At 46.2% G+C, this 25,512-nt stretch overlaps 1 protein-coding gene across 8 annotated transcripts in view; it reads right to left on the bottom strand.

Moving 5' to 3' along the window:
• The window catches only part of ABCB9 (ATP binding cassette subfamily B member 9), a 32,548-nt gene extending 19,085 nt beyond the window's left edge, over positions 1-13,463 (bottom strand). Inside the window, exons 1-5 of one of the 8 annotated variants that reach the window (XM_080985134.1) lie at positions 12,826-13,463; positions 11,618-11,762; positions 4,178-4,270; positions 2,687-3,424; positions 792-906 (exon numbers count right to left, since the gene is read on the bottom strand). In XM_080985134.1, the coding sequence (XP_080841260.1) occupies positions 792-906; positions 2,687-3,305 (734 nt within the window). In that variant the 5' untranslated portion in view covers positions 3,306-3,424; positions 4,178-4,270; positions 11,618-11,762; positions 12,826-13,463. The other 7 variants (XM_080985133.1, XM_080985139.1, XM_080985137.1 and 4 more) reach the window with 7 other exon arrangements.
• Positions 13,464-25,512: the final 12,049 nt, after the last annotated feature.

Here is a 25,512-nt window from a genome sequence, read left to right as displayed (position 1 = left end):
GAAATTTTGGTCAAGAGATGGCGGATGTTTCTTTATGAAAGCTTTCACTGCTTGGGAGTGTGAAAGGTGTTTTCAAGTTGTGAAGCAGAAGGTCAGCTGTGTCCTTACAGATGTTGTTGGACTTCAGCCCTAGCCAGTCTGGTCAGTGCAGTAGAGTTATTTTAGTTTTTTTAAAATGAAGTGCCGGTACTCGTATATTGATAAAGGTTTTGTGGGTGCAATCACAAAATGGCTGCCATGGGCAGCAAAAAAAGTCACTGAGAGACATGCATGCAACATGTGATTCCTATCCAGAGTGTGTGAGAGGAGTTAAAATGAAAAGGGAAGTAGAATATGGACCCTTATTTTTTAAAGTACGCAAATCAGTGTCTCCTGAGCTGTTGGCTTATGTGAACATCTTCCCAGGGTGCCTCAGTCTCTACACCAAAGGTAGTCAATGTGATGCACTCAACATGCCATTGGGTCACTTCCTCCATCATCCCTGGCCACTGGCCATTGCCACTGGGGTTGGTGGACGCTGCAGCCCAACAACATCTGCAGGGCACCACAATAGCTACCCCTGCTCCACAGCTAAGAAAGGAATTTCCTTTCTAAGAAAAAGAATTCTGGGACTAAATTGAATAGGATTCTCACTGCAAGTTAAAAGAGAAGCAGGGAATGGATTCCTATACTCAGGCCCCAACTATATGGAAGATAACTCCACCACGTCACATTATGCAACATGACAAGATTTTCCAGCCCGCCTGTGGGTCAATTATTCCAGTTTGGTCCAACTACTCAAGTAAGGCTACCTTCCTATGGCCAGGAGGGCCATGATGACCACCGCTGTGGAGAACTGCTCCATGCTCTTCTGGATTACTATTCCATCAATGGCCCGACCTGTGTAGTACGGAAGGAATGTCTCTCCTGTTGGAGGGGATGACAAGGCAGATTAAAGGCAAAAACCCAAGAAGGATGTAAAGACAAGAATCCCTGTTGTTATCTTCAAACACATTCAGCCCCTTGTGTCTTCCCAAGCCCTGAAAAGGAAGGGCAGCGGGGGCCCAAGGGGCGACGGTCGAGGGGCTGCGTCCGACCAAAGGTAAAAGTGGGAAGGGTGGCACATGTGACTCTTACCTCTGTATAGCAGGCTAATATTTTTTTTAATGTTTTAACTTGGGGAAGAATTCAGTGTTATGCTAAGGTGATTCCATCAGGGCAAGCATTTCACTTTGCAAGACGGAGCAACCCCCCTCTCCTCCTCCTGCATGCTGTTTTTGGGGTTCTCCCAACCCCCAAAAGTCAAATTTGGGGGCACAGAGAGTGTGCTGGGGGAGAAGAGGTGGAAGCAGTGCTTCCGCTAACAGGCTTCAGTTGAATCCCACCCTTTGATTTTTATTGATTATTTTAAGGTATATTTTATGCTCTTTGTAAACAGCTTAGGGCTGTTGCTTACAATTAAACAGTAGACACATAACGATTAAACTTTGAATATAAATATAAAATTCCAACTGTACAAAAAGCAGAGATTTACGAGCACACAAACCATTGTCCAGGCAAGCAAATTGCATTATTGTGGTTTAAGGGTGCCTACTAGCCACAAAGTAACACTTGAGGAGGATGCGATAATGAGGCCAGTGAGGGATGTGGCCTGCAAGAGGGACATAGGATGGGCAAAGCCCTAAGGTCTGAGCTGCCACACCCCTGAAATTTACTTGCATCTGTCAGGGTAATGTTGTGGCCAAGAGCATTGGACAGAGGACCTGGGAGAGAAGCATCCATACCTCAACTCAGACATGAAACTCACTGGGTGACCATGGGCCTGTCACAGTCTCTCAGCCCAACCTTATCATCACAGTGTGGCTTGGGAGGATAAAACAGGAACAGCTATGCACGGTATCTTGAGCTCGTTGGAGGAGAGGGATATAAACACAGTCACAAACCACCTGCCTGCAGTGTATATACAATTGGAAAGCATTATTAAGGGACGGGCCATAACTCAGTGATAGAGGAACCACTTGCCATGCAGGTGGTCTCTGGTTCCATCTCCGTCACCTCTAGGCAGGAATGGCCGTGTCCCCTGTCAGTAACACTGGAGAACTTCTGCCAGTCCAGACCTCTCTATTTGGCCCTTGGACTCCTCCCAGGCCACACTCCCTCCTCTGGTTGTTTCCCCTGGCTGGGATTTATCCTTGAACTGCAAAAGTGCCTCTCGCTTGCTGGACTCGAGAAATGTATGCACCAAAATCTCTCACTTTTGTGTGGCTGAACTATACAAAGTTAGCAGTCTGTCTGCTGCCTCTGCAAGTCTGACCCTGAGGGAATGCTGCCCTCAGGCTCCCCATGCCTGGGGCTCATCCACGCTTCTGCTCGTCCCATGCCTAGAAAGCAAAGGGCTGAGAGGTTTTCTGCTTGTCCTGAGCTTGCTAGGGAAGGGCCCAAGTGGTCTTCCGTTTGCCCCGCCACTTTCTCTGGGAAAACCCACTCTTTAGCAAACAGGTTGAATTGGAGTAAACATCGATCCATGGAAAACCTGATTGGCATTTGCTACAATTCAGCGGTGATTATTGGGTTTCCTAAGGAGAAAATGGCAGGACAAGTGGAAGTCTGAATGAGCCCCTGGTGTAGACAACAATGAAGTAGATGGTCCAATGGTCCAATTCAGTATAAGACAGCTTCCAATAGTCTCACCAACAGATGTACTCACCTAAAGCAGCCACTAAGAGGAAGAAAAAGGCCACTACAAGGAAGTGAACATCTGGTTTGGTGTAAGACAACAGCTTACAAATGGTGGCTGCTGACGCCTCCTCTTTCTTTTCCTGGGCATCAGGCAAACTTGGATCCCCAATTTCTTCTGCTTCAGTCCTAGATTCAGAATTTACTCCCAGAGTCTCCCTGGCAGGTCTCACCGAAGAAAGCAGCTGCCACAAGGAGAAAGTGGCCGCCAGGGACACGTATGTCCAGGCAAACAAACCCCAAAACCAGGGGTCTTTGATGGTCTTCCTCACCTCCGAGTAGAGCAGCAGCTTGACCAGGGCATAAATCCCCACCGCAAGGCAGACAAGTGTGATAAAGATCCGGGATCCTTTCAAGCGCTTGGGACCATAGATAGTGTTTCTCGCAACCCCAATGGCAGCACCCAAAAGCACACAACTCCGGTACAGGCAGGCCCCCCAGATGTCCAGCATGGAGTCAAATATGTTGAAGTGCTTCAGATCCTGAAGGAAGCTGCCACCACTGCGGCTGTGTTTGTACAGCAAGGTGGTCACTGTCACATCCAGGCCTGTAAAGGCCAGAGTGCCGACCACGGCTTTCCAGGCATGCATAATTTGGATGGTCCTGGCGTGAGGTAGAGGCAGAGAAACAGCTGGAGACCTGGAAGGGGAAGGAGGAACGGAAAGCCTCCTAGTTGAGGGTCAAAGCAAACATGTTTGACCAGCCCTTTCTGGAAGAGAGAAAACAACATGCAGGTATAATGGAAGGTGGCACAGGGGAACTTCAGGCTGTATCACCCTCTCCAGCCACTGTGGGAAAATACTGCTTTATGGCAATGTGGTGGATTAGGAAATGTTTACAACCTATTTGAATTCAGTAGGCCTTATTTCTGAGGAGACATGGTTAGGACTGCACTGTGAGTTTATCGACTCAACAGGAGTTGTATCTGAGTAAACAAGCTTTGGATTCCACTTCATGGCTGAAAAAGAGCTTTGTGTTTCTTCCCACAACACACACAGCAGATGGAACAGAGGTCCACATTTTACACAAGTTGCTGGTAGAGTGAAGTGGCTTCCCAGAAAAGGGAGGCTCAGAAAACCAATATCTGCAATCCTCTGAAGTGGAGGTTGTGCTTTGGGTTCAGGCTGTGTGCAGAGGTTCTGTCACAGTAAGATATATTGAATTTTTCAACTTTCAAATTCCAAAAATGAGGGCTTCTAAAAAGTTGTTACATGACTTGGGAATTAGAAATATATTTTGGTTAAATTAATATAATTTAGTTTTGATTGGTAAGTGAATGTGTAAAATTACATAAAAATCATTTTAAATGGTTGCCAAGTACTTCCAGTTATATTATATATTAATATTATTAGCTGACATTTTCAAAGGTAAAATAAAAATTTGTTGGTTTTCCTAAAGTAGTTTATGTGCTTCTTCATCAAACAGAGACTTACCAAGCTAAATGTTGTTGTTTTTTAAACACCAAGCTAAAGGTTGCCAAATCACAAAAATAACACCCTCTGTGTCCCATTCCCCATGATTCACTATCCTGTCCAAGCACAGCTGCCTCACAGTCCTTCAGGGATGCATAAATTCATGGTTAGCAGGCTGTGTTAATAAGTGAAGGGGTACAGATTTTTTAAAAAAAGGATTAAAGATAATAAATAGCACTATTCCCCCCTTTTTTGCCAATAACAATTATTTCTGTAGCAGATAAAGCATTCCAGTCCACAATAACTTGTGTATTAGCACATGTGGAATTGTACAGTTCCTCTCTGGGGTAGTTAGGGTTTTTAAAATCATATAAGCATTTTTTCAAAAGGACTGCAGACTCCCCATAACTCAATATCCCAACCATCACCACCCCACTAAAATATCCTGCTCTGTTAAGTTTGGCTGGCACAGGTGCTGTTTCCCCAGCGGTGAAAGAGAAGCAAGCAGCAACTCTGGCCAGGTGAGATTTGGACAAGGGGCTCCTACCTTTAGCAAAAATCAACAGGGAACCATCCCTCACTGGCCCTGCCATTGCCCCCCACCTGCCAGTAAAAGACCAGGTGTGAATAACTTCTCTTATCAATGCTAGGTGTCAACATTTTCAGTTTTTTAAACGGAAACAAACAAACAACACTTCACCCAGGTTACCTGATGCTCCCCTCATCTTTCAGGGGGTGCTAGTTGGGTAGACTTTTAATGCCAAAATGTGCTTAAATGCCTATCTGGCACCCAAGTCCTGCCATTACCATCTACTCACAAGAAACCCTAGAACTTTTAAACACTGAAGAGAAGAGAACTCAGGATAACAGACCTTTTCCCCTTACAGGCCTCCTGACTGTTGCCATGGAGATAGAACAGGGGAAGAGGGTTGGTTCCTTCCTGAGCAGTTTTTAAAACTAAACAAAATGGGGAGCCATTCTGCTGGGAAATGTGGCAACACCTGTCCTGAAACTGGGGTCCCTCTCGATACAACAGCGACGGGGAACCTGTGGTCCTCCAGATCTTGCTGGGACTCACAACTCCCATTGGCCCTGCTGGAAGGCCACAGGCTCCTCATCACTAATATAAGAGAGACCAGAAACCAAACTCCAGCATGGAAGGATGGAGCACAGAAGAGAGAGAGGCGGTGGGCAGCTGAAATAACTCCTGGGGAAGCAGCTGTGCTAATCTGCTGCAGCAAAGGCAAAGGCAATTTTTGAAACGGCAGCAGGGGCTTTTGCAGACAAACAGCGGGATGCTTCTGTCAGATTAATGAAAGGCTCTCCTCAGCTGGTAGAGGCATTTAAGTCATATATTTTTTTACATGCTGCTGAATGCCCAAATAGGCTTCTAAGTGGTTTTAACAAAGTATTTAGAAGAATACAAAGTATATGGTGGGGGAGGGCAGGAAAGGTCCTTTTCTGTGGCATGCCCCGGGCCCCATCTCTTTATAGTTTTAGGCAGCTGGTTAAGATGTATATTCTTCAGCAGCTATTAGCGGCTGTTCTTTAGTCATTGGTTATGTGTTTTTAAGGATTATGTGATTTTATGTATGGAGGGGGCCAAAAGACTACAAAGAAGTATAGTCTGCAACATAAGAGCAGAAATGTCAGACTGCACCTCTCTCTTTCATTCATGTTATTGGGCCTCCCTGTTTTACACTCCCTCCTCTTCTAAACCCACATACATGCATTTGTAAGGTAAAGGCAAAGGACCCCTGGATGGTTACCGTATTTTTTGCTCTATAAGACTCACTTTTCCCTCCTAAAAAGTAAGGGGAAATGTGTGTTCATCTTATGGAGCGAATGCAGGCTGCACAGCTATCCCAGAAGCCAGAACAGCAAGAGGGATTGCTGCTTTCACTGCGCAGCGATCCCTCTTGCTGTTCTGGCTTCTGAGATTCAGAATATTTTTTTTCTTGTTTTCCTCCTCCAAAAACTAGGTGCGTCTTATGGTCTGGTGCGTCTTATAGAGCGAAAAATACAGTAAGTCCAGTCAAACCTGACTATGGGGTGTGGCACTCATCTCGCTTTCAGGCCAAGGGAGCCAGTGTTTGTACACAGACAGCTTTCTGGGTCATGTGGCTAGCAGGACTAAACCACTTCTGGAGCAACGGGACACCATGACAGAAGCCAGAGCGCACAGAAACACCATTTACCTTCCTGCCACCTATTTATCTACTTGCACTAGTGTGCTTTCAAACTGCTAGGCTGTCAGAAGCTGAGACAGAGTAACAGGAGCTCACCCCGTTGCATGAATTCGAACTGCTGACCTTCTGATCAGCAAGCCCAAGAGGCTAACAATAATACTAACAATAATACACCTGCTGTTTGCTGCATTTGATGAAGTGGGCTAAACATCCTTTTTAAAGGCTAGCCTGCAAAAAATATGCTACTCACCCCCCCCCCCCAAAAAAAACACACTCCTTAAGCTCATTTGAATTAGATATTTTTGTCTCCAAAGGCAGTGACAACAGCCACTACACACCCTCCTCCCACCTACATCACAACACAGATGTACGAAAGGGGGGCGGGCAGAGGATTTTTTGCATGTAACAGTGTCCCCTGCTGGTAAAATGCACACATTAATGCAATATTATTTTCCTCTCAAGCATCCTACCTTCAAGGACTCCTTCCCACTTAAGACCAGTATGCTGAAGAATCTCTCCATATGTGTCATTACACCGGATTCTGGGATATGCTGGTGTAGTGGTCATAACAACGATGGCCCTCTGAATGTTGTTAGACTCCAACTCCCATCAGTCCCAGCCAGTGTGGCCAATGATCAGGTGTGATGGAAGTTGTTGCTCAACAACATCTGGAAGGCTATAGGCTCCCCATTTCTGGGTTAGGGGGCTGGACTAGGACTGGGGAGATCCAGGATCTCTGGGTGACTTAGCCCAGGCACCATTTCACTGCCCAACCTATTAGCTCACGCCACACCGATTTTTTAATTGATAAGAAATACTTTGCAAAACAAAAAGCACTTGATTTATAACGTGGAACACATCAACTTTATAATACGGGACATCTAGAAAGTATAGAACAATGTAGCTATATTAGAACATGAATCATTCCCAAAATACAATTATAAACAAGCCTCTTACCTATGTACCTTATGTATACAAACATAATGGAAGGTGTGAACTTGTTTTTGCCGGGTAATCTCTCTCATACTGTATATATATATATATATATATATATATATATATATATATATGGTCTAATTTGAGACAAAGAAACTCTCATCACCTCATCAACACCAAGAAGTCTCTCCCTTTTCTGTTCTTTCATGTTTGTCAGAGTTGGAAATCCTAGTTCACAACAATATGTCACTGAGAACTCTAGAAGAATAGCCAATGTTATTCTCCTGCACTCTGTTTTTGGGCACACATGCAGAGAGCGATTATGGATCACAACTAGGATTGTCCTCAGCACCACTTGATGCTTTTGCTCTCATTTTGAAATGATATCTATCCATGTTCTGCTTAATTTTTTTTTAAATACTATGCTATGCTATATTGTAATGTTTAAGTGTTTATTTGATTGTGCTTTAATATTCCCACCACACTTGCCACCCTCTCCTGCCACACCAGGGTGGCGCACCACACTCTTTGAGAACCACTGCTCTAGACACACACAACCCAGGCTTCTTGGAGAAAAGAAATGAATTCAATAAATTAAAAAATGTTCTAGGGTGCAGTCAGGCCACAGAGATTGCTGCCTGTTGCTGTCCCACATGAAAAGAGAATGACCCAAATGCACAAATCACTCTCCTTCCAGCTTCACATTAGAGATGAAACTGTAGAGTTTTCTAGTTGACCAACTCCTTATCTATAGGGCTGCAATGTTTAACTAGTTAAAAAACTCTTATTAATACACTGTAAGCAGTTTAAAAGCTGCACATAGAAGATCTTTCCTCTTTTCTCCCACACTTTGGAACGGATGCCTCTTCTAAGATGCCACCTGCACAGATCATCCAAAAATGGAGTGGGGAGGAGCAAGATTCTCACTTCAGACCGGTTGTTTTCACCCATATGCAAATTTAAGCAATTGATTGACTAGCACACACTATGGCTGTGGACCAGATCTGACCAAGGCCTGAGTCGAATAGGGCCTGTTTGGAAGGTCTCAGGTGATTCGAGCAGGCACAGACACAGATCACTGGTTGGATGAGCCAGAGCAACTTGTGGCAGTCAGCGCATCAGGCAGGACAGAGAGGCAGTGTGGGAAAATCACGCAGAAAAGCCGAGACCTACCTGACCGGTCACTGCATCTTCCAAGGAGAAGGTAGGCCCAGCACTGTGGTTCACCGTCCTGCCTGACCCCCCCAGGACTAATGTCTTCATGCAACAGCTTTTGAGCAGAGAGACCAGTCCTGTGGGGTACAGGAATTACTTTGCAAGCAGCTTTTCTGCATTGGACTCTTCTTGCTTACCAGCTAGTAAGCAGAAGGATCCCATCCCGTGTGATGTTGGCCGCATCACCTGCCCCCACCCTGGGAACAGATATGGGGTGGGTGGCCCCCGGGACAGCACAGGGCAATTTGGCCTGATCCAGGGACCACATCCACCAGAGGGCAGATTGGAGTGGGTGTCTGTACACAGTCCTAGCACACACATAACTGACTGAGAAAGCTTGGGTCATTACTTGGGTAACAGCCCAACTTTTTAAACGGACTTTAGGTATAATTGTGTGCAGGGGTTATATTTTTATTACATATGCATCTGACCCTACCTTCACAGAATTCAAAGGTACACATGATCCCCTCCTTCCAATTTTATCCTCACAACCCCCCTGTGAAATTAGACTGAAAGAAGTGATCAGCTCAGAGTTACCTAGTGAGCTCTGTGATTGAATTAAAGGTAAAGGTACCCCTGCCCGTACGGGCCAGTCTTGACAGACTCTAGGGTTGTGCGCTCATCTCACTCTAGAGGCCGGGAGCCAGCGCTGTCCGCAGACACTTCCGGGTCACGTGGCCAGCGTGACAAAGCTGCTCCGGCGAACCGGCACCAGAGCAGCACACGGAACGCCATTTACCTTCCCACTAGAAAGCGGTACCTATTTATCTACTTGCACTTAATTGTGCTTTCGAACTGCTAGGTGGGCAGGAGCTGGGACCGAATGACGGGAGCTCACCCCGCCGCGGGGATTCGAACCGCCGACCATGCGATTGGCAAGTCCTAGGCGCTGAGGTTTTACCCACAGTGCCACCCGCGTCCCTGTGATTGAATTAGCCTGGCACTATTATAACTCAGCCTTCCCCTGCCTGGCTGGTGCCCTCCAGATGTTTTGGCCCACGTCTCCCACCATCCCTGATTAGCTGCGCTGGCTCAGGCTGATAAGGGTTGTAGTGCAAAACACCTGGAGAGAGTTATGGGGCTGGGGAAGGCTGCTCTGACCATTAGTCATCTCTTGACTCTCACTTAAGTTTCCTGAATGTCTGGGCCCCTTTCTCTCTTCCACCCCTGCAAAAAGCATTCGTTTTTATTTTAGCTGCAATGAAGAAAACCTACCAACATCACCTCCTTGAGCTTTGTCTCTCTCAGCGTAACAGATCAGGTGCCCTTTAGGCAGCATATTTGAGGTGTCATGTTGCCATTTTTTTGCTCAGGTTGTAGAATCAAGAATCCTCATCAATATAGTTTAACTTCTTTAGTCAAATGCAAGGACTGGAGAATTGAGGAAGGGTGGGGGATGCTTCAAAGTGGAAAAAATGAATTCTAAAACACACTCACATATGCACACAGCAGTGTCAACTCTGAGCACTGCTATTTATGACATGGCTCATATTTTGGGCATCTATTATTATTATTATTATTATTATTATTATTATTATTATTGCTGGCCTTAGTCTTTTTACACCGAAAAACAAGGCTTATTGAAACCCATCATTTTACAAAAACAGTGCAATCCACAAAACGTTTACAGTTTTGCAAATTCTATTATTCAGAATTTGAAGTCTACCATAACCACTTTGACAGCATCTTATCCTAAATGTCTGAAGGCAGGATGAGTTACTTAGTGGTAAAGGGCAGAACCCTACACATGCTCAGAGATACCTTATTGCCATCATATAATCCAGGACCGAATCTGGTCTCTCATAGTTGGGCTTGGTACATATGCTAGAATCAAAATTACACCGATTTCTAAAAAAGAATAAAATCCTAGTTATTCAAACACAAAAGAATGAGTATGGTGCCACCCCCCCACCCTAAAACAGAGCTGCTTTGCTGTTAACATCTACATAACAGACAACTATTAATCTGCTCAATGTTTTACCATCACTGCAGCTTCAAAACCAGGAAACAGTTTAGCTGTTTTAAAGTCCAAAATCTTTGATTATACACACACAAACACATATTGGGGGGGGGTGTTTGTCATCAAATTATGGTGGAAAGGCTCACTAGATCTAGAATATGTTTTTGCCAAACTTCTGGTCAAAACAATTAGGCTTGTTAACAGCATAGTAAACACTGACCAGCTCAGCTAAATATCCAGAGGAATCTGCCAAGTCATCCCACTTATGATAAATCTACAGGGGAAAAATATTCAAATAGTACGATCTTCCTGCAGAAAAGCCTAAGGAAGCCCAATAAATCTACCAGCTCCATTTAACACTCATCTGCTAGAGCTGTTCTCCTTTTAATATACTCCTAACAGGCAATTAAATGTTGTCTGGTTTTTATTGTGGCATTGCTCAGTTTGGAAAATATATCTGTGTTATCCACAGTCTGCTAGGGATGGACCTCCTTAGCTCAGTAAAACACCTTGCCTTTCACGCAGAAACTCCCAGGATCGATCCCTGGCTTCTCCAGATAAAAGGATCCAATAGCAGGTATTGTGGAAGACCCCTCTCTGTGCCGGGAGGAAGTCATTGGAGCTGACAGTCAAATGGCGGAGATGGGGAATTAATCTGCCCTGAGTTGCTAATAAGGCAGTTTCCTGTGGTCTTTATGCAGCACCCTGGCAGACAAGGTGCCAAAGCACTTTGCAACAGATTCAAAACGTAACAGAGGATGAGAGAAACTCAGCCAGAGCAAGCATCTCCGTGGAAAAATAAAAACACTTTTCTATAGGAGAAAGGTGGTGAATGACTTGCAGAGAAAAGGTTGAAAGGGGCTGGGTACTTGAGGTCATCTTCAATCACACAGATGTCCCATAGATGATGGAGCAACTTTGGTTTCTGGTGCTGCAGAGGGCAAGACCAGCAACCAATGGATTCAAAACGTAGAAAAGGGATTTAGACTCAGTATTAGGAAGAGCTTCCCGATGGCAGAAGTTGATCAACAGTGAAGTAGGTTGCCCTGGAGGTTTATAAAACCTGGGACCCCAAAGTTCATTTTGCTTGTGTCTTTTTGCAAATGCTCAGTCATTTTGCAAATGAAAGGCACTTTGGCATCAGAGGCTCCCTTCCTATTCCCAAATGTCTGGGGGCAGCTGTGACTTACCAGCAGCAAAGGTGAAATCGCTCTGCACACGTCTGGAAGTTCCAGTTTTGGACTCTAAATCAATGGTGTTTTCCTCCCAGCTTTGCACACAGCAAAATGTTCACCTCTAACATACAGTCCGCAACTTACGTTCCAGGGATTGCACCTGCAGCCAAAATCACATATAGTCAAAACCCACCAGGTTCAATGGCAGGTGGGATTGCCAAAGTCATTTCCCCCACATCCCCACCCCCTTTAAAAAAAAATAAAAAATTGCCATGCATGTAAAGCTGGATGTGCATGAGTTAAATGCGCCTAAATTGTGGGCTTACTGTAGTCTGTATGAAAGTATCCCCGTCTTCATCCTCACAATAAACATGCAAGGCAGGGGAGGTCAAGAGACAACAACTATGTCCACAGAGCTTCAATTTAAGCAGATATAAATGGCAATTTAAGGGAAGGTGCCATGGCATAATAGGAGACTGTCTGCTATACGTGGCAGGTTCAATCCCTGACGTCTGTGAGTTCATTTTGTTTAAGGGTCTCGGGTACCAATCATTGGGAAAAGCCCTTTTCTGCCTGGGTCAGTTGCTGCCAGCGAGAGTAAGAGGCCGTGGAATATTCTGTGGTGCTGCCTTCAGGGCAAGTGTCTGGGGCCCCGCTCCGCGGAACACAGCCGGGCTGCTGACTTGCCACATTTGGGGAAGGGAAGCGATACACACTCAGATAGGGCTTTCCTCGGAGTAGGCATGGCTGGTCTTGCTTGCCCTGCGAGATTTCTCAACTCCATCACTGGGAGCGAGGCAGCACCCGACCTTTCCGCATGTCTTGAACTCGGACCTGCCTGGTCCTGGGCCAGCTGTCCTCTTCGCCCCCGGCTCGAAGGGCTCAGCTGCGGCTCTGCTTACTCAGACTTCGCTCCGAGTCGAATCTCGGAGGAGGAAAAGGCCGGTTGCTGGGATCTGGTTGCAAAGGCAGCGTCGGATTAAGCGCTGCCTTGCACTTGCGTCGGGGGGGGGGAGGGTGGACTGAAATGGCAAGCAGCTTTCCAGGGCTGGACCACCCCGGGGCTTTGGGATCGGGAGAGAGATCGGGACCGGGAGGAAAAGGAGCCACATCCCGAAGCTCCCCGGGGGGGCGGGGGGGAGGAAGGACCGGCCCCCCGCTGCGCGCCTGCCTGCCTGCCTGCAGCGCCGAGCTGGGGAGCGAGAGGAAGGCGCGGCTCTTACCTGCAGACCAAGGCAGCGCGCAGGATCCTGGCTGCGCAGGCGGCGGGCGAAGCAGCGGGACCGGCCGGCGGCGGCTCCGAGACTCTCCAGGACAAGGTCGGAAGTGGGCGGGGCATTCCCGGGACTGCATCATCAGGCCACGCCTCCTCCCACCTTTGCAGCTGGTGATCTTGTCAATTCATAGAAGGGATCCCCCAGGGTCATCAAGTCCATGCTGAAGCTGTTTTCAGTCGCCTCCATCTCACAGAATCTTAGAACTGTAAAGTTGGAAGGGACCTCAATGGTCATCTCGTGCAACTCCCTGCAATGCAGGAATCTCAGCTAAAGCATCCATGACAGATGGCCATCTACTTAAAAACCTCCAGATCTGAAAGGCCTTCCTTTTTCTTGTCAATAATGTGTTCAATCTCACTGTCATTCTCATCAAACCAGTCCTGGTGTTTCTTGGTTTGGTATCCAATAGTTTGTTCACAGGCTGCAATAATAGAATTTTTTAGGTTGGTCCAGTGTTCCTCAATGTTATCAGGGAACTCTGAAAGCAGATGGTCCTTAAGAGTCGTTTGGAAGCAGTCCCGCTTAATGGGATCTTGAAGGGCTTGAGTGTTCATTTTGTGCCTTAGTTTCCTTCCTAGGTATAATCTTGATAGCCATTGTGGAATGTATTAATTGGTGATCTGTCCAGCAGTCATCGTCATCATAGCTTTGGTAAGGAGCACATCACAGCGATCTTCTGCTCGGACAATTACATAGTCTAAGAGGTGCCAGTGGTTCAACTGAGGGTGCCTCCATGATGTTTTAAATGTATTTTTTTGTTGAAAGTGTGTTGGTAATAACAAGATTGTGAGCTGCACATATAGTAAAAGGTAAGATTCTGTTCTGGTTGCTGTTGTCAATTCCTTCTTTCCCAATAGTTGCAGACAGCAGGCTACAAATTAAAATCTCGCCCGATTCTTGCATTAGAATCACTCAGGAGGATAATTTTATCCTCCTTAGGCATCTCTGATAGGATGGCATCCAGTTGAGAATACCATTTTTCTTTAATGTCTTCATTGACATCCAGTGTTGGCGCATAAGTGCTTAGAATAGTAGCTTGTTGGGTTTGGGCAAGTTTTATTTGAAGGCTTGAAAGTCGCTCATTAGTGCTGGTAGGGACTTCTGACACAAGATTGTTTTCGATTGCAAAGCCTACTCCATGTCTTCAATGTTCTTGTTCAGGTAGACCAAGAACATTCCAGAAGAATGTGTGGCCTCCTTTTTCTTCCTTCAGTTGCCCCTCTTCTGCTCTTTTCTTGAAGCACTGCAATATTGATGTTAAAACGTCACAACTCTCTTGCAGTGATGGCAGTCCTGCATTTGGGATGCTCATTATCTGTATATTCCATGTTCAAAAGTTCTATTGTCTTTTATGACCACTGGGTGGTGACCCCATTGGGCCCGGTAATCCAGTCAGGCAAAAAGGGAGGCAGACTATGTTTAGGGCACCTTTTCTAGCCCCTCCCCCTATTTGGGGTGAGCTGAGTGTGGATCCTAAACAGGACTGCTCAGTCATGCACACAGCTGCCGAACTACTGAACTGCCTCATTCCTCGAGTCAGAATGACTAAATCTGTATCCACTGCCCATGTGCCAGTTCCTGACTAGGGGCTTCCAGATTTCACAGTACTGCCCGTTACCATTTGTCAATCACCATGAAAATTGTTTGGGTTTGGGATGGGTTATTGGAAGATGCCTGTGCATGAATTTGTTTTATGTGTGTAGATCAGTGCATGCTGACCAACACACAGTCTTTGCAGTAAGGCTCCATTCTGATGGATTCTTATCTGCTGCAGCCTTCATCCACCCTCACAGCTGTTGTAACATACCACTTGTTATTATCTGACTGTTCTGCTGTTGAGAACTTCTTAGATCATTCTTTGTCTAGCTCCTCCCCTTTGACCTTACCGCCTTGAGAGTACGAGACTCCTGATGGCTTCGCTCACAAGGGTCATAGGAACATGCAAGCCCACTCACCACGACAAGGGGATGATCCAGCGAGTGAACCCACTGGAGCCATGCAGGGCCAAGCCCTTTGACATCTGATGCCCTTTTAAAATGTGTTGTGTAAAGAGGAATTACTGGGTTGCATTTGCTTTTGTTTTTCTTGTGTTTTCCATTTTCCATATTGTGATTTTAAATTGTGAATCACCCTGGGATCTATGGGTATAGGTCAGCATAGGACAAACAAACAAACATGTAACACTGAAGTTATGCAAATTAAGTGTGTATATATTTGCATGATTCAGTTTACTGGTGCCAAATCAAGTACATAAAGAGTCCTCTTGGATCAGACTAAAGGCTCCTCTAGCCCTGTATTCTGTTCTCAAACAGGCAACCCACAAGCAGTGCATGAGCGCAACAGCCCCTTGAGGTCCCCAGCAGCTGGTGGTCAGAGGCATCCGACCTCTGAAAAAGGGGTGAAGAGCCAAGCAGGGCACTCAAGGATAGTCCCCAATAAATCCCACCCCTCCAGTTTCTGAGATTTCACCAAGGATTGCTGATAGACTTTAAAGTTCATCTTCACAGTCTTTGGACCTAGAAGCTGAATAGAAAATAAAATTCACAGGATGTTGGATTTTTCTGAATTTCTGTGCCTGCCCAGGGACAATCAGGAATCTAGTACATAAGGAACTACTGGGTCTTAGGGATTAGGGGCATGACCAAGGCCATTCTGTGTTTTTGTAGGTGATGTGGAATTTGCTGTGCAGAAGATGCTCATGGATGGCTCAGTTCAAGATACTGTGTCCTTTGGTATCAGAGTGGCTATTTTCAAGAAACTGCTGGACTCCAAGTCTTGATTAAAGCATATATTTCATGACATATCAGTATATACACCTATAAAAACTAAAGTCACACAATAGCATTCAGCCAGTTTTCTTCATGCTGGGTATACTCTGTTCCGGAGGTAAGACAGTCTCAATTTGAAATGACACAAATTGGTTCTTCTTCAGCTTTTTCAGGGCCTGATCTTCATGAGTATCAAAAACACCATCCTCCATTTTGTAAGTGAGAGACGAGAGACCTTTTGTTTTCCTCTTCATACTTTTCTGTTCCTGTTTATATGCGGCAGCCATGTTGGCAATAACCTGCAAAGGACAGGATGGGCCTAGTGTTCATGTACTCATTTAGATAACTAACCCACCCTACCAAGGGCTCAGGGACTGTAACAGCAGCTTCAAATTAATTTTATTCACTCCCCCCTCCATTCATTTATCCCACACTTCTTCCATGGATCTCTGGATAACATAGTTTACCCTCAGAACAACCCTTTGAGGTAGGGTAGGCTGGGAAATAAGGACTTGCTGAAGGACTGCCATTCAGCTGAGTGGGAAATTCGAACCCAGATCTCCCCACCATTATCTGTTACAGTGCACTGAAAAAAGTGTTCATGATACAAGCAGGACAGATAAGTAAGACAGTTCCAAGAGCTGAACAGGATGGTGGATGGGAGAACAGAGTAGGCAGGAACGTAAAAATGTTGATTGCGATTATTTAAAAAGGGAGTGTTTTAAATAGAAATAGAAATTCATATTCCCAGCAGTGGGAATCAGAACAAAATACCACCATCTCCACTCACCATGCCACATGGGGTGCTGTGGGACTCCAGCCCCCATCAATTTCAGCTAACACAGCCAATGGTTAGGGTTGATGGGAGCTGGAGACAAACACATCGGATCAAGCAATTTTTTCTGCCCCCTTACGTCACCTCCTTCGCCAATTTTGGTGGCATTTTATTTTATTTTGCAAAGTAAAGTAAACATTGGAGCAAGGTGCCCTGATAGGAATGCAAATTGTCCCTCCTCTGTCACCAGATCATAGAATAATAGAGTTGGAAGGGACAATCATTGCACAGATCAGGAGGGAGAGGGGCTGTGTGCTTTGTAAGACGTGTGTGTGTGTGTGTGTGTGTGTGTGTGTGTACGCACTGCACAAAAGTGTGTGCAAGACTATGTGGTGGCCACACCCACTGTTGATATTAGCCTAGTGTGAATTTGGACTAATGGTAGGCACCCCTCTTACATGCAAATGCGGTGAATATCTGGCAGCCAAGGCACTTACAATCTCTTTCACTGCATTCTGTTGCTCCTGAACAGCAGCGGTAAATGACGGGAGGACGCTGGTTTGGAAGGGACTAGCACCTTGCTCTTTGGAGGAGTCCTTGATGCATTCAGCCTAGAAACAATGAAGGTGAGATGTGGGGGGCAGGGGGGGGGATTTGGAACCCAAGTTGGCAAATGACTCAACATTGTGGCATCTGGCTGACAGACCCCTGCTAATACACCCCCCCCCAACCAGCCTTCAGTGAGGATTTGATGCCACTGTTGCTGCTGCTGTTTTATTTGACTGTGGTGGCCTTTGGCCAAGAGCTGTAATATTTGGAATGCTTTGTATCACTAATTTATTGTTTTTACAATCGGTTGGCAAGACTCAGGCTGGCTTTAAGAGGTGCAGCAGAACGAGCTGGTTAAGTGCTCAATGATAGAGCACATGCTGCCTTTGCAAAAGGTCTATGGCATCTCCAGGAGGGGCTGAAAAGACTCCTCTAGACACAGGGCTCATCCACACTTCTTTGTCCCATGATTTCTAGGCAAGGGTTGTGGTTTTTTGTCTCACCGTCCTCCCTGGGAAAACCCACTGTTTGCTGTTCCTCGCTCCTTCTTCCCAAAGCACAGTGCCTGGCTTACCCAGCTTTAGGAAGGCAGCAGCAGGGCTTGGGGGTATTAAATGTTGCCAAGGGCCACCAAAAAAGGCCTTGAGGGTCATAGCCCTCCGGCCGCACATTGGACCACTCTGGTCTGGGGGGAGCTGTCCACAAGCAGGACAGGATGGCAAACAGCCCTCTTCCTCCCTGTATCCCTTGCAAGTCGTATCCAGAGTTTTAACCTGGAGTTTTAATGGCTTTACATAAGAACCACGGACAGAATTGAATTTGTTGAGTCTGGTTGGCAAGACAGGATGTAGGACTGGAGAAACCTTTGGCTTGATCCAGCAGGGTTCGTTCTTAAGTTCACTGCACAGAGTTGGGGAACTGCTGGCCTGTGGGGGCCTAATCTGGCCTCCCCATTTGACCCAGGAATCCATTTTGGCTTTGCTACACCCACCTGTGGCCACTGCGTTCTGCAGTAGAGAGGCCCTCTGCAAATTCCACCTTACAGGAGGTTTGTTCTGTACAATACAAGAACCAGGCTTTTAGCGTCATGGAATTCTCCCCCATTACGTACTAGCCTGGCATCACCTTTTCAGCATCTACTGAAGACCTTCCCTTTCCAATAAGCCTTTTAAGGAGAGCGCTTTCCCAGTCTGCATTTGTACTGGAATTGTTATCAGACGTTTTAAGTGTTACTTCATTTGTGTTTGCTGCTCTGAGCTCCTTCAGGGGGCAGGAAGGGATATACATTTAATAAATAACAAATAACATACTGATAAATAAATTGTGTCATGGGTGGGGCTGCAGCTGAGCCAAAGGAGCTTTTGCAGACACTGACCATCAGATTACATAAGATTATCAGTACTTATGTAGCTATGTGCGCGGCATCAGACTTGGCCCAGAATTGCCAGTTGCTGAGGCTGCCTTGAACACAGAGCAACACAAATATAGACATTCTTTCACTTTTGTAAGTTATCTATTGTTGCTTCAGGATTTCTGTACACCACTTAAGAGAATTTTTAAATATATTAAATGGTATAGAAATTAAATAATCAATCCCGTTCCACATATTTCACACATCTGATGAAGCAGGGGTTCTTATCTAGGAGCGCTGATTCCCTCCATGACCCCTGCCCCCCGTTAAACCTCTCTTGAAGCAGTTTTCTGGATTTTACTTTCAAACAGAGAGTTACCTCTGAGGACAGGCAGACGTATCTGTTATACAGGAGGAAAAAGGGGGTGTACTTGGTCACAGAGCTGACAGACGTACGGAAATCAAACAGAATCGGGTCAAGAGATTCATCCCACTCGCTTGGTTTCTCGTTCACAACATTGCAGAGGGAGGATTTCAAAAGCTCATTGGTCCGACTGTCCAGGACTGTGCAGTTGACTGGGGTCAGAATCTGGGAGATGTTCCATCTTTCTGATAAAATTCTGGTCACCTGCAGGCAGAATGAAAACCACTTAAAGCTGGGTGCACATGTCCAGGGCTTGCTTTAGTTTTTTGTACCTAGAAAATATTTCAGCCCAGGTTTGAACTCTGTATTCACTCTGAGGTTTGCAAACAAATAAATTTAATAAAAGTTTCATCACTTAGAAATTATAAAGACATTGCTTAGAAATGCCAATGATTCTATGGTATATAAATGCCTTAAATAAATTTTGGTTTCCTGAAAAAGAGCACCAGCCAAGTTGGGGGTATGATACATAATTATATAAATGTCAAGATGTGGGGATCCTGTGGCCCTCCATTTATTTTTGTCTCCAACTTCCACCATCCCTTCTGGTTGCTAAGAGACTTATACTTCTAGCTGGAAGGATAAATGCTCACCATCCACTATGCAATGGTTGGAGAACCTCATGGTCCTGGCTGCAGCTGAATGTATTTCATGTGTGGATGCCTATCTGGACATTTGGAGGGTTTGAGATTAACTTAAATGTTTAAGTTTCTATATACTGATGGCTCATTCTTAATTATTCACCATGCTGGCTGGAGATGATGGTAGTTAGAGCCCCAAACATCTGGAAAGCCAGAAGTTTCCCATCCCTGCTCTAGCGTGTCCTCTTGCAGCTATGAAGGTGGATGTGTAAAGGCTTCTATTTTTTGCTCTTTCCCCTTGCTATGAGTATGAGAATTGTTTTGAAGTGGTGACATGGTGTTATGCCACGGTTGTTTTACTATATTGGGCTGAGAGGCTCAGTGTGTTTATTTTCAATATATTTACAAGTGAAACAAAGAAACACTGTGGCCAAAAGTCCTCCATGCCTGTTTATTCTAGTGAAAAACAACACCAAACCTTGCCTTACGTGAATGTTCATTCCAGTGATGCATCAAGATGCTTGTTTTTAATTTTTGCAGCTACAATGCTTTTTTAAAATAAGAACTTGAAAACGTGTTAAATACTTTATTATATCAAATATTCATTTTTTAAAATTGCAGCCTGCTTTTCCCATGTCTCAAAGTGGCTTTGTAAAAATAAAACAACATACAAAATTTAAAAACATAAATTAAAACATCAGAGAGCAGTTGCTCTTACATAGTTTTTTATGGTTGAGTTTTATCCCCTTGAACCTTTTCCTTTACTCTGGGTTTCCTGAAAACAGGAATGGCCTTCATGCTCTTACAAAACACACCAGCTGGCATCTGACCTACCTCTTCACAGAAGTCCCAGCTCAAGCTGCAGAAAATATTCTTGGATGCACCGAACCTAATTAATAAAAGGCATACAAAATACATCAATAGCAACAGTAATACAAGACACAGAGTTTTGTACTGGCATACAGTACAGAGGCTTGAGTGGGGTTTCTATAAATAGGATTGAAACATTTGCTTCCCATGAAACGCTCTCATCTAGGAATGGGGAACCTGTGGTCTTCCAGATGTTGTTGGACTACAACTTCCATCAGTCGGTGCAGCCAGGATGGCCAATGGTCAGGGATGATGGGAATTGTAGTCCAGCAACATCTAGTGGGTCACAGGCTCTTGCTCCTTGCTCTTGCGCTAATCCAGCAGGCTTTAAGATGCTGCTTTTGCACACAAAGGGGTGGAAATAATAACAAAAAGATAACCAACATAAAAACCATTCACAAATACTGAACAGATCATAAAGGTTATCTTGTCAGGCTGGTTTTAAGCTTTCTGATTGACTTTTGTGGCATATCTCAGCCGCCACCAGCATGGTGCCCTCCAGATATTTTGATCTACAATTCCCACCAGTCCTGGCACCACATGACCATGCCAACTAAGGAAGATGAGAGTTGCAGCCCAAATAACCTGGAAGGCAGCAAGTTGGCAAAGGCCAGTGCATTTTAAGGTGTGAACTGTACAAATAATAAATAAATAGCACCTCCAAAACTGGATCCTTGACCTGCCTGAAGCAGGCATGTGCAGAAAATGGGTTGATTCTGATTCTTCTTTCTCTCTCTCTCTCTCTCTCTCTCTCTCTCTCTCTCTCATGCACACACACACACACACACACACACACGTCCTGAGGAGATCCTGCAACATCCTGGCCCTCTCCTACCTGTCTTAATAGTGAGTATTTTGCTATTCAGCCCACTTATCACCTACATCAAACTAAAAATCAGCACAAATGGAGCACACCTGTAGAATAAGGAGGCGAGGCCTTTGGCCACACACAGCGCGTCCCTCTTCTGCAGAGGGATGGCCTCAACCCACTTCGTATAGTAATCAGTTACGGCGAGGATGTGCGTCTTGCCCTGGACAGACTCTGGGAAAGGTCCTAGGAACATCAAATCCAAAACAGTCAGTCAGTTGTCATGCTGGCATCACAGAGGGCAGGTGCTATTGCAGAGAGGTTAGTGACTGAGGGGGGACCATCACTTTGGAGGTCCCATGACAAAAGCCCAGCCTCCTCCCCCTGCACGTATGCCACACCTTGCCCCACACCTTTGCACTACTCTTGGTTTAGGTTCAAAATTAAGGCTATGGTCTTTGGCTTATAACATGCACCATTTTGCTGAAACTTCAAAGGTTTTGCAAACGGTTGCTATCTCCTCTCCTTGTCCATTCAGATAAAGTTCACAGATACACACCCCATCAATCAAAGAGACTGTGCACAAACTAATAAGAATGATAATAGAGGCCAGCTGGAATGGCAACCACATCTCAGCATCACAGTGAAGGAAAGAGGCCCCAATGCTGAATGAACTGGCATGTACTGAGCAGGGTCCCATGACTGAGGGGTGGGGAAATGTCAGGCCCTCTAAAAAAGTAAAGGTAAAGGAACCCCTGACCATTAGGTCCAGTCGTGACAACTCTGGGGTTGTGGCACTCATCTCGCTTTACTGGCCGAAGGAGCCAGCGTACAGCTTCCGGGTCATGTGGCCAGAATGACTAAGCCGCTTCTGGCGAACCAGAGCAGCGCTCAGAAAAGCCGTTTACCTTCCCACCGGAGCGGTACCTACTTATCTACTTGCACTTCGTGCTTTCGAATTGCTAGGTTGGCAGGAGCAGGGACCGAGCAACGGGAGCTCACCCCCGTCGTGGGGATTCAAACCGCCAGCCTTCTGATCAGCAAGTCCTAGGCTCTGTGGTTTAACCCACAGCGCCACCCGGTAGGCATCTCTTATCTGGCCCTCAGGAATCTTCCCCTTGGCTATGCTCCACATCGTTCTCTTTTGTGTGGCTGGAATGTGTCCTTCTTGCTTGCTTGGATGGAGGGTGCAGAGATGTCGAAACCTCTGACTTTTGCATGGTTGGAATATAACCTATACTGGACAAAGGTAAAATTAACATCTGTTACTCCGCCTACTTCTTGCCTTTGGCCACACCCACCATTGGCATGTGTCTTGGAGGGAATGTAGCCCTCAGGCTGAAAGGGTTTGCCCACCCCTGCCATGAAGGGGGCAATGTGTCTCTGTAGAGAGACGTATTGCCTGATCCCTCACTTGCCCAAGGTTCATGCTATATTCATGAGACATCCTCCATCAAAGCCAGCCAAGGATCCAGGAGAATTCAATGCTGCACCTCTTTCCTGAAAATCCAGGATAAGAGTGCTGGGAAGGGCGCAGGGGGGTGTTGAGAAAGAAGGAACAGAGAAAACTAGAGCCTTTAACAAAGATGACTTAGCAGAAAAGGCACTTAAGAGTGAGAAACTGGGACCAGAATCTGATATGAGGGCGACGGGCACAACTGAGCAGTGCTGCAGCTGTGTTGCATTGAGAAGGCCCCTGGTTCAGTCTCTGACATCTCTAGCTAAAAGGACCTCAGGCATGAGGCTGAAGAAACCATGGAGACACGCCATCAGTTGGAGTGGACAACCACCACTAGGCCAGGCAGGACAGGGACCCACACCGGACCCCGGCCTGTCTGTCTGGCACTGATGGGAGTTGGCATCCAACAGTGTCTGAAGGGCCACAGGTTCTCCATCCCTGGCATAAAGGCAGCTTCCTATGGTCCCATGACGGGCATTTCCATAGCCCTGTAGTGTAGGGTTGCCATATTTCAAACAGTGACAAATCCAGACAGCTTTTTTCCGGCAAAGTTGTTGAGCTATTTTTATGCCAAATCGGCAAAAACCACACAGCCCTCATGGGTTGCCATAGGTCAGGATTTTCCCGGACATTTTTGTTGATTTATGCCCGGACGCTGCTGCCAACTGCAGTATTCTGGATATGTCTGGGAACTTCCAGACATATGGCAAACCTACCATAGTGCAGATGTGCATACAGATCCCCCACCACAAGCACATACCATAGACATCAAGTCCTAGAACTTCCCAAGGCGACTCCACTTTGACAGGCCGGGGTTTTTTCGACAGGCTCTTGCTATGCTCTGTGTTTTGGCAGGTTTCACACATCTTGATCTGGGCATGGGGCAGGGGAGGAGGACAGAGAGGGAAATAAATCAATAGGTGCCTAGGATTTTGGAGAGGTAATGGTGTTCCCAGTCAGACCATGCCAACCACTTTGCTGGCACGAGAACAGTAAATGAAGGTAAAATCTGACAAGGAAACAGATATAGCCCAGCTCCTTTTACTTCCATAAAACTCTGGGAGTTTTTCTGAACATTATTTACCCAGTCCACCACGTCCTTGACAATGCCCAGCCAGTAGTATCTGCTCTGAATCCGGTGCACTGTCTTCTTCTGCCCAAGATGGTTCCCAATCTCAGAGAAGTGGCTTTCAAGGAAGACCTGCCGCCGCCTCTCTGGATCAACCACGACTTCACGCTTTTCCTCTTTCTTTGGACCCACATAATAGAGGCAGCCCCCTGTGGGAGGATGACAGAAAAGCCTAGTAGTTCAGAAGGGGTCATGCAATTGGTTCTGGATGGGGTCTCTGAGAGATCAGGTTCATAGGTTGTTGTGTCCTTCTGGAGTTGGCTCTGTCTGTAGAAGCACAGGTGTGTCTTTTGTCAGCTTAGGCTGGTACACCATCTACAACCTATCCGGAAGCAGCAGATCTTGCCTCCATTATTCATGCTCTGCTTACATACCAGCTGGACTACTATAATGTGCTCCACCTGGGGCTGCCTTAAAAGAGTTCCAAATGCAGCAAAATGTAGGAGCCCAGATACTTGTGCAGGCTAAATGCTTGAAGGGATACCCAACATGGTGCCCTCAAAACTTCAATGGACTACAACTCCCAACAGACTCTGCCAACATGTCCAATGATTGGGGATGATGGTAGTTGTACTCCAGCAGGCCACTAACTGACTATCCTTGGTTCAAAAGAAATTACAGAGATTCTGTACCAGCTGCACTTGTTTCCTACTCATTCAAAATGCATGTTTGGGAGGAGGCCACCTGAAGTTGTGCTGTCTCTGTACTTCCCAGCACTCCAAGATCAGCCACAGAGGCTCTCCACTAATAAGGTCAGTTAGGCTGATGGACACAAGAGATGGGGCCTTTTGGGAGGCTACTTGGACCTACGGCACCTACCTTTTTAGGAATTAATCTCTTTCCATTTCCAACTCTATTGAGGGAATTCAAAGCTGTTAAGGCTGCAATCCTAAACACACTTACTGGGGAGTAAGCAAGCAAGCTGCATTGAGCCCAAGGGGAATTGCTTCCTAGTCAATGTGTGCAAAATTGTGTACACTTTGCAATTTCATGGAAAAGCAACTCATAAAATGTGCACAGTGACATCATGTTACTGTGGTTTTGAATCACTGCATCTTTAGAGGTCCCCATTCCCTCGTATTAAAGCCTTCAAGCGTAAAGAGAGGGTGATTGGTCAGGAAAATAAATCCGCTTGGGAACCTGAATAGCTTTGGATAGTCTAGATTCACTTTCAATAGAAACTGGTCAGGAGTCATCCCTGCTGCTCCGGCGAAGCTGGACATTTTAAATGTCTTGAAGCAGCTCTTTTAAAAACAGCAGCCATCCAGTGACAGGAGCCTGGCTGGGGATGCGCATGTAGCAAAAGCCTTGTTTGTTTGTTTTGTCTTCTGCTCTGTCCCCCCCACCCCGCCCACCCCCGCGTTACCTTCCACAATGAATTTCTGAGCGTAGCGCTTCAGGTTTTTCCTTTTGATGGAGCAGAAACTGTGGGGGAAGCAGCCCTCGGACAGCAAGCGGAAGATGTCCTCGAATTTGCTGGTGGGGCTGCAGGACTCCACCACTTCCTCCTCGGCCACTTGCAAAGCGGAGTCCATGCCGGGGGCTGGGACATGTCCCGGGCATCAGCCCCGGGTCAGGACTGGCTCGAGTCCACGGGCAGGCGGAGGGAGTTCAGGGGCTCAGTCCCCAAGCTGGGAAGGCAGCGACCCGGACTTGTTTCAAGGAGACACAACACACCAAGCCGAGGCGAAACGAGAACGCGGCTAAAGGGGCCGTCTGAAAACGCCCGCCTGCATCACAAGGCCTATCGCTGCCCATGCTGAATTGCAAGTTGGAAGGCATCCTGGGGGTCGTCTGGTCCAGCGCCTGCAATGCAGGAATCTCAACTAAAGCATCTGCAACAGATGGCCCTCCAAGCTTTGCTTGAAAACCTTCAAGGCTTCTGTCCTCCTACATCCCACTTCAGACTTCACGGCGTA

The sequence above is a fragment of the Podarcis pityusensis genome (assembly GCF_964106645.2).
Source record: "Podarcis pityusensis genome assembly, chromosome: 16".
Taxonomy (NCBI): domain Eukaryota; kingdom Metazoa; phylum Chordata; class Lepidosauria; order Squamata; family Lacertidae; genus Podarcis; species Podarcis pityusensis.
This window is presented reverse-complemented; position numbering and strand designations above follow the sequence as displayed.